The 16264-nt window shown below is 42.1% G+C and overlaps 1 protein-coding gene across 7 annotated transcripts in view; it reads left to right on the forward strand.

The window, feature by feature from the left end:
• The window catches only part of LOC111251708 (uncharacterized), a 130915-nt gene that overhangs the window by 72492 nt on the left and 42159 nt on the right, over positions 1-16264 (forward strand). For 6 of the 7 annotated variants that reach the window (XM_086989834.1, XM_086989839.1, XM_086989833.1 and 3 more), the window contains 6 exons: positions 61-370; positions 739-890; positions 7533-8343; positions 8678-8973; positions 9301-9652; positions 11357-12232. In XM_086989834.1, coding sequence (XP_086845960.1) covers positions 61-370; positions 739-890; positions 7533-8343; positions 8678-8973; positions 9301-9652; positions 11357-12232 — 2797 coding nt within the window. The remainder of the gene's footprint in view (positions 1-60; positions 371-738; positions 891-7532; positions 8344-8677; positions 8974-9300; positions 9653-11356; positions 12233-16264) is intronic. The other variant, XM_086989838.1, reaches the window with a different exon arrangement.

A 16264-nucleotide genomic window follows, 5' to 3' on the forward strand; every position in this document is an offset into this window, starting at 1 on the left:
GTATCTGCATCAAAAATGGAAGCGATTGCTAACCCTTGCGTTTCGCTATGCGTCATGCAGGAAAGACATGCAGGCTCAGCAGAGTCTCATCAACGAATTCAACTCAGTTTCTGCCTTACTGGAGCAGAAAGCCACGCCCGATACGCGACGTATGATCTCGGAGTATGTGCAACAAGTTAACGATCAGTGGCAGAAACTATTTTCTGATATCGCAGGACAACTGCGGGTTCTAGAGGACATTCTGCAAAAATGGGAAGCATTTTCACGAGCTCACAACGACGCCGATGCCAAACTAACCCAAGCCGAAAACGAACTCAAGCATGGAAAAGCCGCTGTCCACGACCTCGAAGCAGCCGAAAAAATCCTATTGGTAAATAACCATCTGTAGCTGACTGGCGCGCAAAAGATAAAGACCTTTTCCACTGTTGTTTGATTTCTGTCATGCGATGTTGTTTAGAAATAGTACCTTCCACTAAAAGGAACCATACACTCCCGGTACGGTATCCTTCAGTGCGAGCACCAAGTAAGAGAATCCGTCAGAGAAATCACCAGTCATGTCACTACTAACTTGCACAGGAGTAGAGGATCAGACAAGCATCATGAATAAGAGTATAATTACATATGAGTGTCTGTGTTATTTGCAACGCAATGTCAACCAATAGTGCTAACGATATTCGTTGTCGTTATCTGTTGTTTGTACTGGTCGATGTCTGCGACGATGATTGCGTGCCCTCGCAGGCCCTTCAGGAAAGCCTATCTCACCTGCAGCCCGCAGTGAGGGACGCTGAAGACCTCTCTCAACCGGTGCTGGCATACCTCTCCGAGCGCACCACCGGGCAGCGGGGTAGTATTGAAAGCCAAGTGCAATCTCTGCAAGATCGTCTCAAGCGGTAAGTAGCAGTGATTTTCCTAGATAACCCCAAACGAAGACTAATTTTTATTGCTAAATTTGCTGGCGAAACTTGCAAAATCAGTGCGAATGTTTGTATGTCTGTGTATAAGGTAGTTGCTTCTATTGGAAGCATCGATAAGATATCTTAATGAGAGTGAATCGCATCCATCAATGCGAAAATCAATAAGAGACGCTGTATCATTCCTTTGATTTTCGAGTTATGCCACACGATACATACAGTACGTCAGACATCCAGCGAAACCAGTTCGCAAGAAAACCAAACAACTATGATTGAAAGTGTTCTCAAACTCAGACGACTTCTGCGGAACTTTGGTTTTTATCGGCGATGTTTTGTAGTATGCCGACAAGTTACCCCGTGTCGGCTGGTCGAAGCCAGACGTACACACCTACTTGCATGTAGTTGTGTTTGTCCCATAAATAGCAATAGCACTTGGTACAAAGTAGTCGTCGGCCTCGAAAGGGATGAAACTTTCACTGCCACGCTACGAGCGAGTTAGGGCAGATTGTATGAAGCATGTACACTAGCTCCTATTATAGTTTGAAAACACGATAATTTCGGTCATAGAAACAGTCCCCAACGGGATAAATCGTCTCTGTAGCTGGCCGAGTTCGCTTTAGCTATAAATGTGACAACAACCACTTTCCTGTTATACTGGACATAGAAGGTAGCGTTGTTTATGTCAACTGGCAAGCAAATTACGCGAGCCGACTGACATCTAGAAGGCCTCTAACCGTTCAGAAGCGAATGGGGGTCTCAGCATGCTGCACGACCTTGTCGCCCGCTGACGAAGGCTGATATGTCGCGGGTTCACATCAGCCAGCCACGAAGCCACACGTAGTGGGTTCATATAGTTTGCTTGATCTCTGTGGCGATCACCCGCTGACGCGAGTGGATGCGCCGGCTTCGGCTAAAGCAGTTAGCTAATGGCTAATTTTGAATTACACAATTGTAGGCGAATCATACAATCTTGTTTATATACAGTAGTGTTCGTGGTTACCCAGATCGTGTCGTAGACTGTATACAAACACATCTGCGGTTTTTGCGGTCACTGAGTATATTGGTAGACGCGTGAAGGTAGTTCATTGCTGGGCAAATGGTATATAGCCAGTCGAAGTAGCTTGCTTTCATCTGAGGACTAAGTCTGCAACATGGAATGAAGTTTGATTTTGTTCTTTCCATCTCACTCCTGTGAAACTATGTGCCGATAGCGTTTTCAGAGAAGGATTTACCCTTGCAACGTCGCATAAATTGCAGGAACTAGAAAGCAAGCAAGCATTAAGTTCTGCGTTGGCGAACTGTGCGAATTAAAATTGCCAGTTACCTTCAGGCCTTTGTGGAAAACCTAGGGAAAAATTTGCAGCGAATTTGAGCCGAAAACATATACCGGAGCAAGTGACAAGGTTACCCTTTTTTCTCTGATTAGTGTTGTTTCGCTATTGGGTAACCCACTGAATATGCGGCTGTGGCCTGACATGCTGTATCCTACTCGATGAAATAACTCTACTTGTAAGGATACAAACGAGAAAACTTGCTAAGGACTACACTGAAGAGGAAAGGGTAAACTGCTTTGTTTAGTGAAGACAATGCCGTCAACATAATTCGCTAAGTTATTAAAAACAATGCTATCGTGGTTTCGCACATAAAAATTAATTTATTTATGGTTATCAAAGGTAAAAAAACATTATTCCATATTATTAAATCTTAATAAAAACGAGACTGACTTGCCATTTCGCATGTGATTTATGTACCCAAACTATGGAATTGTTTTACCTAGTTGTCTAATGCAGCATTTCTATATATCAGCTACAACAAAATAAAAGAGTTGCGACAAGCGAGCGATATTCGAAGGCCATTCGACGGCCCGGCAAGCCAAACAGACACAGGTTGACAAAAGCTTCTATTATCATCATTTCGAAAAGGCTAGGCAAGCCGAACTCCTTTGTATGTATTTAATCTCCGCTCTGGCTTGGCCTATGACCTTTGACCTATTTGAGCGATTCAAGGTTGAAGCTAATTGCATTATTTTTGGTAAATCACCAATAGCTCTAGAGTATAACGTCAGTATAGGGGTCATTGAAAGACTAATAGGAATTATGTAAAACAAATAATCAAGTGTTCACTGCGACCTCGAACAGAGGCTTACTATTTTGAATGGTTGATCTTGCCGTCATCGGTGAACACTGTAGTATCGAACGACGTAACCTGCCGAACATATATCCGTATAGATATCCGCGTTTTTATATGGGGATTTAGAGCGCGCAGCAGTTTATGATAAAATCCTCATAAAATTTCGTCAAAGGAGTTTATCCTATAAACAGGTACGACTGAAGTAACGAAAGATTACACTTTTTTTTTTTTCAAAAATGTACAACGGTCTACCACAAAATTAGGTTAAACTTTGTTCTTGACAAAAAAAAAATTCGTAAAAACGCTCTTTGTCCTTTCATAACTGTAAGTTGACAGGACTGTATTAATGCCATCAGCTATAATAGGACGGCAAAAATAAGATCGGTTTTTCAATGGACACTGCAAATAGGTATGCTTTCTAAGCGAAAATAAAAAGTGCATGGTGTTGCTGTTACCGTTTGGGAAAAAGCATTCAGTACAATAAAATGAGGTATTCATCCTTTATTTTCTATATTATTGTGTAAACAGATCAGGAGCCATTATCTTTAGTGCAGTGTATGGTATATGTTGATATATTTGTATGTAGCTTATACGATCACAGGCACAACCATACATTTTAGTTTGATATTTGCCAAACTAATCCGATTGATCCCACTGAAAGTCCTCCACTTGCAACCATAACCCACTTGTCTTTGCACTGTAAAAGTGTAAGCAAGCAATATATCGCCTACAGTTAAAGTTTTTTATTCAGGTGCTTCAAGGGTAGTGATTTAACTTAGCTACCCCAACGATATTAACACGTTATGGTTTTGTTTGGATTCTACATTCGAGCAGATATACCATCTGCGTCCTTTTCAGCTTCCTTTAAAATAGCTCTCCTCACTTATCTTCCGTGTCCCGGTTTGCTTCGTAACGTAATATCAGTGAGGCTTAAGGATGCTCTGTAGACACTCCATTAGTTATCCGCTGCAGTAAACATGCCACGCAGCGTATCCATACACTGCAGTTTCCTTAACCAGAAAACCCATTTGTCCGTAGATTGTTCGATGTACTCCCGTTGGCTTTGTGTTGAATCAGTGTTGAAAGAAAGGATTCCCATGGGTTTATCGCTCTGTTGTATTGTCATAACCGTGTTGGCGGGAAAAACGAACTACAAAGGGCTCCCTGTCTAGGAAAAGATCCACTCGCTCTCAGTGTGCAGGTCCAAGAGTACCGCGCCATAGCTGCCTTCTTACCTCGACGTTAGGCGATGACGGACGCAATAGCCGGCAGGAAAGCGCGCCAGGCCGAATACGAGCCAGCCAAACGCATTATAAACTGTTAACCAGTATGATTTACAGGCCCGGCATATCGTTATTATGCAGGCAAATGTGTAAATAAGGTTTGGGTAAAATCGCTATCTATATGGCAGACATGGTCGTCGTTGTTAGTAGTTTACGCAGTAAAAAATCGTGATCTGTCTATAGCGTTTGGCTGTATGTTTAGCAGATGTGTATAATCCAAAGCTATTTAGCGTGTTTTTTTCTGCTGTAAGAAAATGTGTTGGCATATACGTCCGTAACTGAACGCCAGAGTACTAGAAAGGTAATCTAAACTTTGGATATTCGTCTATGGACTAGTAGCACTGACTGATGTAATATATACAGGGTCGTGGTAGATAACTGAACTCGTTGTGGATGCTTCTTTCATTAGACATGGGACAGGATGAAGAGAGATTTCCAGATATTTCTTTGTAACGTCCACAAGTTCTAGATGTTGATTTATTTAATTTATTTTAAAATAAATCTACAACCAGTCTGTCAGAGAAACAAAGCAATGTTAAGACACATTTCCGTTTTATGCATATACCTATTTTTTAAGCTTTTCATCTTTGAAGCTCGTCTGTTTGTTTTACACCGCAGGGCGTATTCCGGCTTTTCACTGCTGTGACTATTCCGCTTAGCAGTCAGTAAGGCACGTTATTTGTACCGCGTTGCTTTTGCGGGGTAAACACGTGCACTTTTGGGCCCATGTTGACGATGAGCTTAAGCTACAACGGGTTTGCAATTGCATTGAATTGCACTCTCGTAGACATAAACAGCTAGGCCGAACAATCGTGATAGGTGCAACAACTACTTTTAGCCGGGGTGCCATTAGTCATTTAGATATATATGGGCGATAGTTACAACATTTTTATCTAGAGTTCCCTTGTAAATTTGCTATAACATGCGCTATTGTCTAATTGTTATCGCATCAAATAGATTCTTTCGTGAGGGTTGGTCAGCTTTTTATAGATTTATAGATCAGCTTTCTATTTCTATGGATGCTGACAAGCGATATTTGTATAGGACGCGCACATATACGGAAACATTTAGCCATAAACCTTACTGGATTTTTATTAGTTGACGCCGCTCACAACTTACTCAGAAAGTTTTATGTCGCCTAAGTAGTCATCCCATGTTAACTGCTGCTAAGCCCCTTTACAAGCTGCTCCTGTCTACTACTCTCAACTATAGTCAATGATACGATTTCAATGTAGACGACGTGCAGTATCAAAGTTTATTGTCGGAGAAACTCTCTGTTATTAATTATACTGAGTGTATATTTGTCAGTTAACACAAGATGTCTGTATAAAACACTAAGTAAATACGTACAGTGATGTCTTTGTTTGCCCTACTACTACTACTACGACTCAATAAAAATTACCGCTCTTGTGTTGCTTTTAGGAACGCCTTAAGGATATAAAAAAAAAAAAACTGGTCTACTGACACAGACTTTATAGAGTCGATACGGCCGTCCTATGGCTATACACCACCCATTTCAATTTTTATTCATGTATTACCACTTCTTAGCTGTGGGCAAGAACTCCTCTATATGGGTTATCGCCCACTGATATCCGAAATAATACTTTCATTTAGTGTTTACCTTGTCTATTACTTATTTCAGTTTCAGTATCTAATATACATCAATCTTTATTGGTAGAGATTCCATTTCACTATCTTGTATATACAGTATATTTAATCAGAGTGTATTCAAATACGACTATTCTGGAATCAAATCTAAACCTTTGTATATTTCCATTATTAGTGTGTGTCTAGAAAGGTCGTATCTCTATGCTTTTCGGATCGCTACATATACGCGAGCATACACAATATATTTGGCCAGGTCTAGTGAGAAAGAGTGTTGAGTTCAAAGGAACGACTCGTTTGCGGCTAGGTTTGATGCGTTTTCTCGGTTCTGTGCGCTCATTCACGTTGGGTCTGACTACCAGTAGTCTTTAAGACAGTATATCGCCTCATGGCGGAGGACGACTGCGTAATAGTCTGACATCTTATGGTGGAATACATTTGTTTGTTGTTAGCGCTATATACCCACCTTTTCCAGAAGCAGTAAGTTTCGCTATAAGAACATTATTTACAGTAACTGTCACACCTAGACGCTCCGCGTTGACTACAATCGCTCTAAGGAATATAATTTTACTGTTGATTTGACCGGTTATCATCACAGCAGTTGGATCAAATTGCGCAGCTTCTATAAATGAGTCTGTACCGATGTTAAGGTCTTGCCGCTGAAGCGTTTCCACGAAGTCAGGACTAGGTCTACTTGTAATGGGTAGAAAATGCTGAAGATGAGCCCAAGTTTCTAAACGTTTCTCCAATGCAACGACGAGAGCCAGCAACGATAACGACTGTAAGCGGGAAGGCTACAAGTCAGCCGCTGAACACTCTTTCGAGCTTATCGTTGTTGTTCGATGCTGATACTCGCCGTTGCCTGTGGTCGGAGTGTACTGGTCTGTGGTGGGCTAAGCTGGCAGGTCGTTGTGTTTTTCCCTTTTCTCTATTTATATCCACAGGGGCCGCAGGACCTAGCACTGTTAGAGCCTCAGATCTCCTTCACAGTCCGAAACAGTCGCTACCAAAGTCAACCTAGGCTAGTAGCAATACTTCGATTTGATTCTATTGCTTGACACTTCGGAGGAAAACGCGAAAAATCCTTATAACGCGTAGTGTAAAGTAACTTGTGTTCGCTTAGCAAGCAGTGACCTAGAGCAAGCAAGATTTAGACTTGTGACACAATTGAGTACTACGACGTATTAGTTTTAGGTAGTTGTCAGTGTACGTATTCAATACGTTGAAAGTTCGAAACGTGCGTGAAGTGTGGTTAGGTATAGTGAACAGCAAAGTGAAGTGACTGGACATTAGTGCTGGTTATTAATGGGATTTAGCGTTTTTCTTTTTTTTTGGCTCAAAATTTCACCTCGTCTCAGCATGACAGCAGAACGGCATGAGTTATAATTGACGGTGAGGCTTCAAGTAAAGATCGTGTGATAATTTGCACGCGTCCACCCCGTCACACCGTTGAACCAATAGGTTTGACTGACCATATCCAAATTGTATGGCCAAATAGAGACATAGTGTCAATGTGATGCTGTTCAATAATACAAGATGTACCTGTATATGTTAGAGATATTTGATTTGGTCGCATACTTAATTATTGATTGTTTGGTTATAGGTTGGAGACCAACATCGGCGAACAGCTAGCATTGGTAACGGAAGAAAAGCAAATCTCGGAACATTTGAATGCGCGCATCACGCATTTGTCGAATCAGTTGAGGGATATGGCAGAGCAAGTGCAGAACATCGACGTCATGTCCGACGACGAAAACCTTGAGCACGTGATTGAACAGGTAAAGCAAGATGTGCAGGATCTTAGTCAGGAGGTAAAAGATATGGCGGAATCAACGAATCGACGCTACCTTTCGCGGCGCATGTCGATTCCCGATGCAATCGGGCAGGCGCTCTCTTCTCTCGAGATGCTTTCCGAGGGAGTCGCCTCGTCGCTGGACGACAAGGAGAAGCAATACCGTCAAGCAGTAAAATCCCGCAAAGATTACGTATTGGCCGTGCGTAAGATCGTGGACTGGCTAGAGAAGGCCCAGCAGACACTGCAGGATAAGGAGTCAAATATTGAGGAAACGGAGTTGAAGCTAATGCTTCTATCAAGCCAGGTGCCGGATATCAAACAAACGATGCACAACGGAATAACGCGTAACGGACAACAGATCGCAGAATGGACTAAGGAGCCGGAAGAGAAGAATTCGATCCTAACGACAATCAGCTCACTTGGCGAGAAATTGGTCGAAGTGGATAACTGGATTCAGGAGAGACTGCTTCAGGTCAAAAACGCCCATCATCTTCGGGAGCGCTTCTTAGCGCTTCACGAAAACCTGCTAAAGTGGATCGAGGAGAACGAACTCTTCCTTAACGACAAGGAACCTTTGGTCACTCTGGATGGAACTAAGAGACGTGTCGCTAAAGCTAAGGTTAGTTATTACCCGAACACCAAGGTACAGGCTTCTGTGCGCAGTCTATCACGTTGTCTGCATAGACACAATTTGTGCGCCGGCAGCCAGACTGCAATCTTGGCTGTACAGAGTTCTCCCTCAGGGTCGGTTTAGCGACGTAGGTGTGTTGTCTGTTTTGCTATAGAACTGTTTGAGAACATTCGCTTAACCAGATGGCACTAGAGCAGGGTTAAAGCTGATAACGGTTATTAACAAAATATTTTTTATAGCTAAACTTATGTAAAACATCCTCTACGTATTATTTAGCATTTGCGTCATCTTTGATATACATATGGTTTTTGTATGAATCCAGGAACTGAAACACGACATTCCACAATCGCAAGGTTATTTGAACGAGATGGTAACCCTGATCAACAAGATCGGTGACGTATGCGATATTGCCGACCTTCTTGCTATATTAGACGCCGATGAGGAACAACAGGCCCTCACGGAATCGCGTCTCGTAGAAGAGGTGACGCTTCTCAATGAAATGATCGAAGAGTGGGAACAGTGCGAACGAAAGCTCAAGGAGGTTACCGACTGGACTAGCAAGTGTTTCAGTAAACTCGAGTCCCCCCAGGGTTCGCCCCAAAGAACAAAAAATCTTAGGTAAGTTCTCAATGTTTTAGACGTACGATTAGTTTTAGATTTGACCACTTCGTTCCGCCAATGTTTCCAGTTTTACGTTTGGTATCATTGTTACGTTGCTTAACTTTAATTGCGTAAACGTTGGTTTTTGGTGGCTGGGCTCTATTAACACAAAATGAACTTATTGTTATACTATGTTTGCTTTCGAACCTAGATCGCCTCATATATCTCTAAGTACACAGTACAATTGTATTGTCAGGGAAACGGGCATGCTTAGTGCTTGCACAAGACTCGTAATACGTTCATCATTATAATCTTTGTCGAATGGTACGTTATTGACTTCGACAGGGAGCAGCTAAACATGCGCGAGAAAATATTGAAAGACGTCGCTACTCAACGCACGCGGCTCGCAATGGCCATAGAGAAACTGATGGTTCATTTCAAAGACAGAACCAATCCTGGCCACGAGAACCAGATGGTGCTTCGTGTCGGCGAAGTTTCGCTAGAACTAGCGCGCCTTCAGACGGACGTCGACCAGCAGTGCCAAACACTATCCGTATGCCTTTCCCAGGAGGAGCAATATCAGCAAGACATGCAAAGGTTACGACAGCTGCTGGCAATGTCCGAACGACAGCTGAAAATTGCCTGCAGTCCCGCTATGAGCTTGCAGGAGAAACAGGAACAGCTCAAGCTGCAACAGGTTAGCGCACGCAATCGTACTAATCGTTTACTTCTTCTAGTTCTATTCGCGTGCTAGCTTTGCCAGTGTGATATCAATCAACCAGCGATGATATCATTATAAGGGTAGGCAACGATATTCGTTTATTCTCTCTCTTTTCGTATATTTACTGTATGCCATGCTGTGCGTCGTTATGGCTGATATCTATGTCCGACAACAGTCAGTGTACTCAGCATTATATATTAGCTCACATAGAGTTTTCTGTTATTCCGGTATATCGACGGTTTGTTATACGTTGCGCTTCGTGAGTTTATTGGCGCAGCGGTTCGGTGGCAAATTATCTATTAAGAACTAACCGACAAACGATAGATAGCTTCTGTGTGTCTGCTATGACGTATCTCTTCTACTATAATGTTGATGCTATTACTAGTAGGAAATAATAGATTATATTAGTTGCACATCGAGCCGCGATTTGAGCACAACTTATCACTGTTTCTTGTTCTTATGACTTTCTTCTCGCAAAAACTAACACGCGATCTTCACTTGTAGCAGCGCAGCATCCGCTGTCTTTTCTGCTTACTAGAACATTGCTTGCCGCTTCGATCGCATTCGCAAATTGCAAGACGCCTTTTTTCCTCAGGTCAAACGACGTTGTCTGGTAGGTTATTTCGGTTATTGTTGCCATTTGCTATCGTTATTTTCTGATAACGCTCTCTGTATCTGTGGGGGTGATTTGGCCATTCCGACTGGTGGCGCTGCTTATGTTGACGGTGTTGGGCTTTGGGCTTTGAGTTTTGGCTTCGGACATCCATCTTCAAGGCGGATCGTCAATCCAATGTGGAACCACGTCTTAATAAAATCACAAAAACATTCCCTCATGTGTTTGCAGCACAACCATTTCACGCTATCACAAACACACTCTTGTATATATATATATATATATATATTATATATATATATATATATATACATATATATATATATATATATATATATGTGTATATATATACATATATTATACATAAGCACACGGAACAAAATAAAAAATGAAAACAACTGAAATATACTTTAATTGCACAATAAGATGACATTGTGTAATGTAAAACAATCAATGTGGCACCAAGAAGGCTGTACAACTTAGCAAGAAAGAAAAGGGTATCGCTCTGAGATCAACTGATGCAACAATAGATGGAAAGCGAAATCATCGACAGAACAGGAAGTAGGCATTGGAAGTCAGCAGCCGTACCTACAAGTACAACATTAATGTGTTTCTGAGAATTGACCCTGTATACTGTATATATGTATACACATGAACGTCCTCTATCTCCAGGACCCTCTATTTATTCCTCTTTCCACTTTGTTTTGTTTTCCGTTTACATCTTTTGCTGAGTAGTGAGTGCTATATGTGGCTCTATGTAACATAACAAAGTCTAACATAACTCGGACTACATAAAGCGTTTTACGTTTTCTTTTAGTTGTTTTATGCTGTAATTCCTACGTGTGGTGCTGTGTGCTTGCTTTATGGATGATGAGCGTGAATTTGTCCGTTTTTCGGCCGCCTCTCTATCGGGCCAATCCTTTTGATTCTTGCGTGTTGGTCATACGTTTGTGTAGTGTGTTCACTTCGCGCAGCTTTGGGAAATACTTGGGATTGACTTCATCTTTCTTTTCTTCCCACGCCCCACCCCCTTTCTATCTCGTACACATTCTTTTCTCTCGATATAGATATTCCGCGAACAAATCGCCTCCTACAAGTCCCAAATCGTCGAACTCCAAGAGCACTTGAAGAAGCTTCAGAACAAGCATATACCCGATGTGGAGCCATTCCGGGTGAAGATTCAGGCTCTACCGAAGGACGTAGTTGCTTCGAAGCCCCATCTACTTGCGCTTATGGAAGTGCCTGAACATCGGCCCTACGTGCGTACGCCGAGGGCAAGTGCGCGACCTTCGCGGGAGGGCAGTCCCGATCGACCCAGCTCGTCGTTGAGTTGGTTCCAGGCGACGCCTTCCGGACCCGCTGCGTCTGGACTCACGCCTGAAGCACTTGTGCAAGGAGTGTTCCAAAGTCCAAAATTAGTGATGCGTGTCGAGGACGACATAACCGATATTCAAGTACCGATACCAGTACAAGCTGGTATACAGCAGCAGTCAAGTAGCGTCAGTCCCCCCGTTACCGAGATTAAGGTGGTATATGTCCCAACTCGAGAAGAAAATGCTGGCAGCTATGGTTCCGGTGCCGGCGTTAAGCCGAAAAAACGCTCCGACGAACCTTCGGGCCCAGCATCGAAGAAAACTAAGAGTACCTCGCCTGAGGGCGCTTTTCCACCGACGTCAAGCGGGAGCACCACCGTTATGCAAGTGCTGCAAACGAGCAGCCAAGTACAGGAGCCTGTGTCCACGACAGTGATCAACACCCAGGCCAGTGCCGTTACCCTTCCCAGTATCAGTGCTAGTGTCGTTCAGCCAGTCGTTGCGTCTCCAACGGACTCCCCCAGTGGGCCCTCTCCGGTCCCTGGAGGACGGCCCCAGGCGCGCCCCGCCGCAGCGTATGCCACCGAAATAGTATCTCATAGTCCGCCTAGGGACATTTCGGATGACAAGGTTTGAGCCGTTTTGTCTATATGTGTTAGCAGTCATGTGGTGTCATGCGCTTGGTCCGTTCTGTTTGGTGCATGCCTCTGGGTGGTCTGCTGCGTTGTGGAGAGATGTTCAGAATGAATTAGGGTTGCAGTGAGTCGATAGGGAGTTCATATATAACGCATGCGGGTGTTTCGCCGACGGCCTTCACTGAATGGCTGGCTTCAATGGACAGGAAAACAGGTCTCGCAACAGAAAACAGACGAAGTGGCCTGGCCAATTTTCTTGCGTCCATTCTTCTGGCTGTCGGGGAGACTGTGTCAGTGATGATTAGTAGATACGTGCGTGGAGTAAACGATGAAAAAGAAACAAGTTACGATCAACTGAATCAAGCAAAAAACGGACCGATTTCTATGACAGAGAAATAATGCTATGAATATTACCAAACAGCTGTCACAGATCCGTATATCGACATAATGTTTAATGTATTACTGCTAATTAGTTAAAGCAACAGCGATATTTGACAAGGTCAACGAACTTTCAGCTAGTAATCATTGTTCATTGGCAATTGCATTGGAGTCCACTAGGTCGGATCTGCCATCTTTACCCATTGGTCGAAGGTCAGTGCATGTCTTTCTTAGCGCAGAGGTTCCGCTCTCATCAGATCATGCTCGTCGGCATTAATAGATTTTTTAACAAAATTACACCTATGGTTAGTCTCATTGTAAAACGGATCGTTGATAATTGCAAGTGTCTGCCTGCGCTTGCATAGTAATTAATAATTTCTACAATATCCAGTGACTATCCAAGGAACTCGATGCGCCGTTGTATAAACTTTGGACGTTTACTGACAGCATCCACATCACTATTTATCATCATTAACTAGCTTACCATAGAATTGCATTTATCTTTTTCAGCAATCGAATTTACCATTAACAAGTTATCTCGGTCGAGAAAGTGTCTTGTTGAAAAGGTTTAGTTTCTACAATCTCTAATAGACAGTAGTTCATAGGCCTATTTCATTGGAGATCCTGCCAAATACTGATATGGCGTATCTATCAATCATTGTCGACCACTCGCATGCAAAGTGATCACTGCATCCCAAAGCTCCGTTCAACGCTTTGTTAGCAACAACCCGTCAACAAAGAGAAAACCAAATTTTAGACCACGTCACATTTCGTTATCAGGGAACAATTTTAAGCTCATCCTTATAATCGTAATTTAATGATAAATGTATTTATCATTGTCTGAGTAATCAGCAGTAAAAAGTAACGAAACTAGTTCTAAATAAAAACCGTGTGAACACCAAGCAGAAAGCGCTACACCAACTACTAGCATTCAGCCTCTCAGACAAGTTTGCAATTAACTTGGGCGAAGTATCCTGTTTCGTGATACTTAGTCTTTAATGCTCCAAGCTCGTACTCGCATGACGGTGTCTCCTTCCCGATCGTAACTGATGTCTCCACGAAAGCCATTGACCACATATTAATATTATTTATATATACATATATATATACTTCAGTTATACAACTAGGTACGGTGGAATTGTTTGCATCGCATTTATATGCGTCGTTCCAACGATGACCACAAAAATAAGTGAATTTGGTTAAAACGAAAAAGCATTTGGCGCTATATATATATATATATATATATATATATATATATGTATATGTATACGATTGGTAAATTGAACGGTGCGGCAAATATAGCGAACACGCGTACGAAACATACGAAATCAGTGAAAGCATAGCCAGCGTCCTCCGACTCAGAATGTGAAACCCTATAATCCTGTTTTACACAATTCGACGACGATCCCTCGCTTTTTTTGCGGGGAAGCGTTTTACAGTTAGTATAATTATTATAGTACCGTTTCATCGTCAACTGTGCTCCTTACCAGCCGCTAGTTGAGCTGAGTTCGCTTAAGGGCGAGAAATGCCTGCCTACAGATGGACGTTAACCAGTGCGCTTCTGTACCCTTACCACACCTACACATGGCAAACATCAACCAGTCGCGAATTCATACCCGTTGGCTCCCTCCAGTCACAGACGTTCAAAAACGTACAATACCAATTCGATAATCGTATTAGCTACCAGTGCAAGAGAAACGTTTTGAATGTTTGGTCGGACGTTGGGTCGAGCGTTCGAATTAGCGAAGTGATGAACATCGAGATAGTGAGTCTCAGGATGCGATAAGATGTCGTGGTCCCGACTAGCCGGGGTGTCCTGTTTCCCGTAACCTCGAGAATTTTCCGCAGTGTTTCAATGAACATAAAAGGTAAATGTTTCGAGGATATCGGACAACCCGTCTTGCCAAGGCTGTGATATCCGATGCAGGCGATCAGCGTCCAAGTTTAATGCTTGTCATCACACTTGACAATACTCATCAACCACAAGAAAGAAGTTACGACTACGTTTTGTGCCGAGGACCTGTCAGTGCTTTTCTATTTGCTAAGCGCACCGAGTGTATTTAGGGAAGACCGCTAAGTCATTCTAAGGACAATACAAGGACATGGAACATCGAACCTCAAGTTACAAAAACAATTGACGGCCCACCTTGCAGGTCAACGTGCATTTCCCCCGAACGCTTTCCCAGCTGTCGTTGTAATACAGTGAAATACCACAAACAAAAAGCCTGCCATATATTTTACGGTAGAACATCTTGGAAGTTACGTCTTATGGGCACGTAGTACATGGTGCATACATCTCTCGGCAGAGCGGCTGGGGGTCTCTGTGCACTCCACCGTGCAAAGTCTAATTTGCCACTTTGTCTAGTCCCCTAGCTTTTCTATTTCTCAATTTATTTAATTATTGCATATTATACTGTTTTTGTTACTTTTAGCCAGTGGTGTTATTATTGCGCTTATCATTGTTATTTAAATTACTAAATACTATGTATGGGTACGATGTAAACTGCGTTCCGACTGCCTACGACCTATTGCTGAGAGAACTTATACACATTGTATGATTTTTGCCCTGTTTATAAAATTTTTGTGATTGTCAGGAAACAATCATAAAATTTTACGAGAGAAAATACAATACAGATAAAAGCAATAATAATGGCAATACAATATTATATTGAAATCGAATAAAATAATAAACGAACTTTATAAAAACGAATGTATGCGTCCAAAAATACGACTGCTGGTGTGGTATATACATAATACTTATCTATGGTAAATCAACTCAATTTTTTATACGTGTGGGTGTGCAGTGACTACTAAAGAACTTTGCTCACTTTTAAATCATGGACGATTTTTTACAAAATTTAGTGCATGATGTTGTGCAGCCTTCTTTTTTTTATTAAGAGCAACTGCGGCGATTACAAACGTGACAAATTTGTGTTTGATTTGTTTTAACCCTACAAGACAATTGCTTGTCGTACTCTCTCGAATTTAGCCTACTTCTTCAAAATTAGTGACATATGTGAAGAAAATGTGTTATTTCCCTTCAAAAATGTAGTTTCAGAAAAACGGTTGTTATAATCGCAAAAATTAATTATATCGATCGGCAATTGACAGCTTTGTAGGGGTTTGGTCATGGAGCTTATTACTCTTCTCACTTTATCACCATTGTTACCCACCCATGCTAGCAATCTTCACAAGACTTGACAGCCCTAAATTTACACATTCGTGTTTGTCTTTTATACGTTATGTACGATGTTTTTTTTTAGAAGCTCGATCGTCCTTGCAAAGGTCATTACAGGGTCAAATTTTTTATTGCGTCTCCTTTCTCGTCGCGGTTGCTATCCATTATATTTGTCCACTCATTTAATATATTCTTTCTAAATGTTCACTAAACGGGTGATGGCAGCGTAAACACAATTAACATTTGCACTACTTTCTGCGGATAATAAGTTATTTTAATATTGTGAAGTATTCGTGCAGTTCAGTGCAATACAAAAAATCTTTTGCTCTCTTCTTTGATGCGCTGCTATTGTTGGCAGCTGGAGCGCGCGTTCGTTATTTCGTCTCGTTAGGGGTGGTAAGCCCGTTCAATCTAATTCACATTTCAAATAATAATGAAAATAATTATGGTGCAGAATCGAAGAGACAAAAC

Source organism: Varroa destructor, unplaced genomic scaffold (genome assembly GCF_002443255.2).
Source record: "Varroa destructor unplaced genomic scaffold, Vdes_3.0 BEIS01000005.1, whole genome shotgun sequence".
Lineage (NCBI taxonomy): Eukaryota > Metazoa > Arthropoda > Arachnida > Mesostigmata > Varroidae > Varroa > Varroa destructor.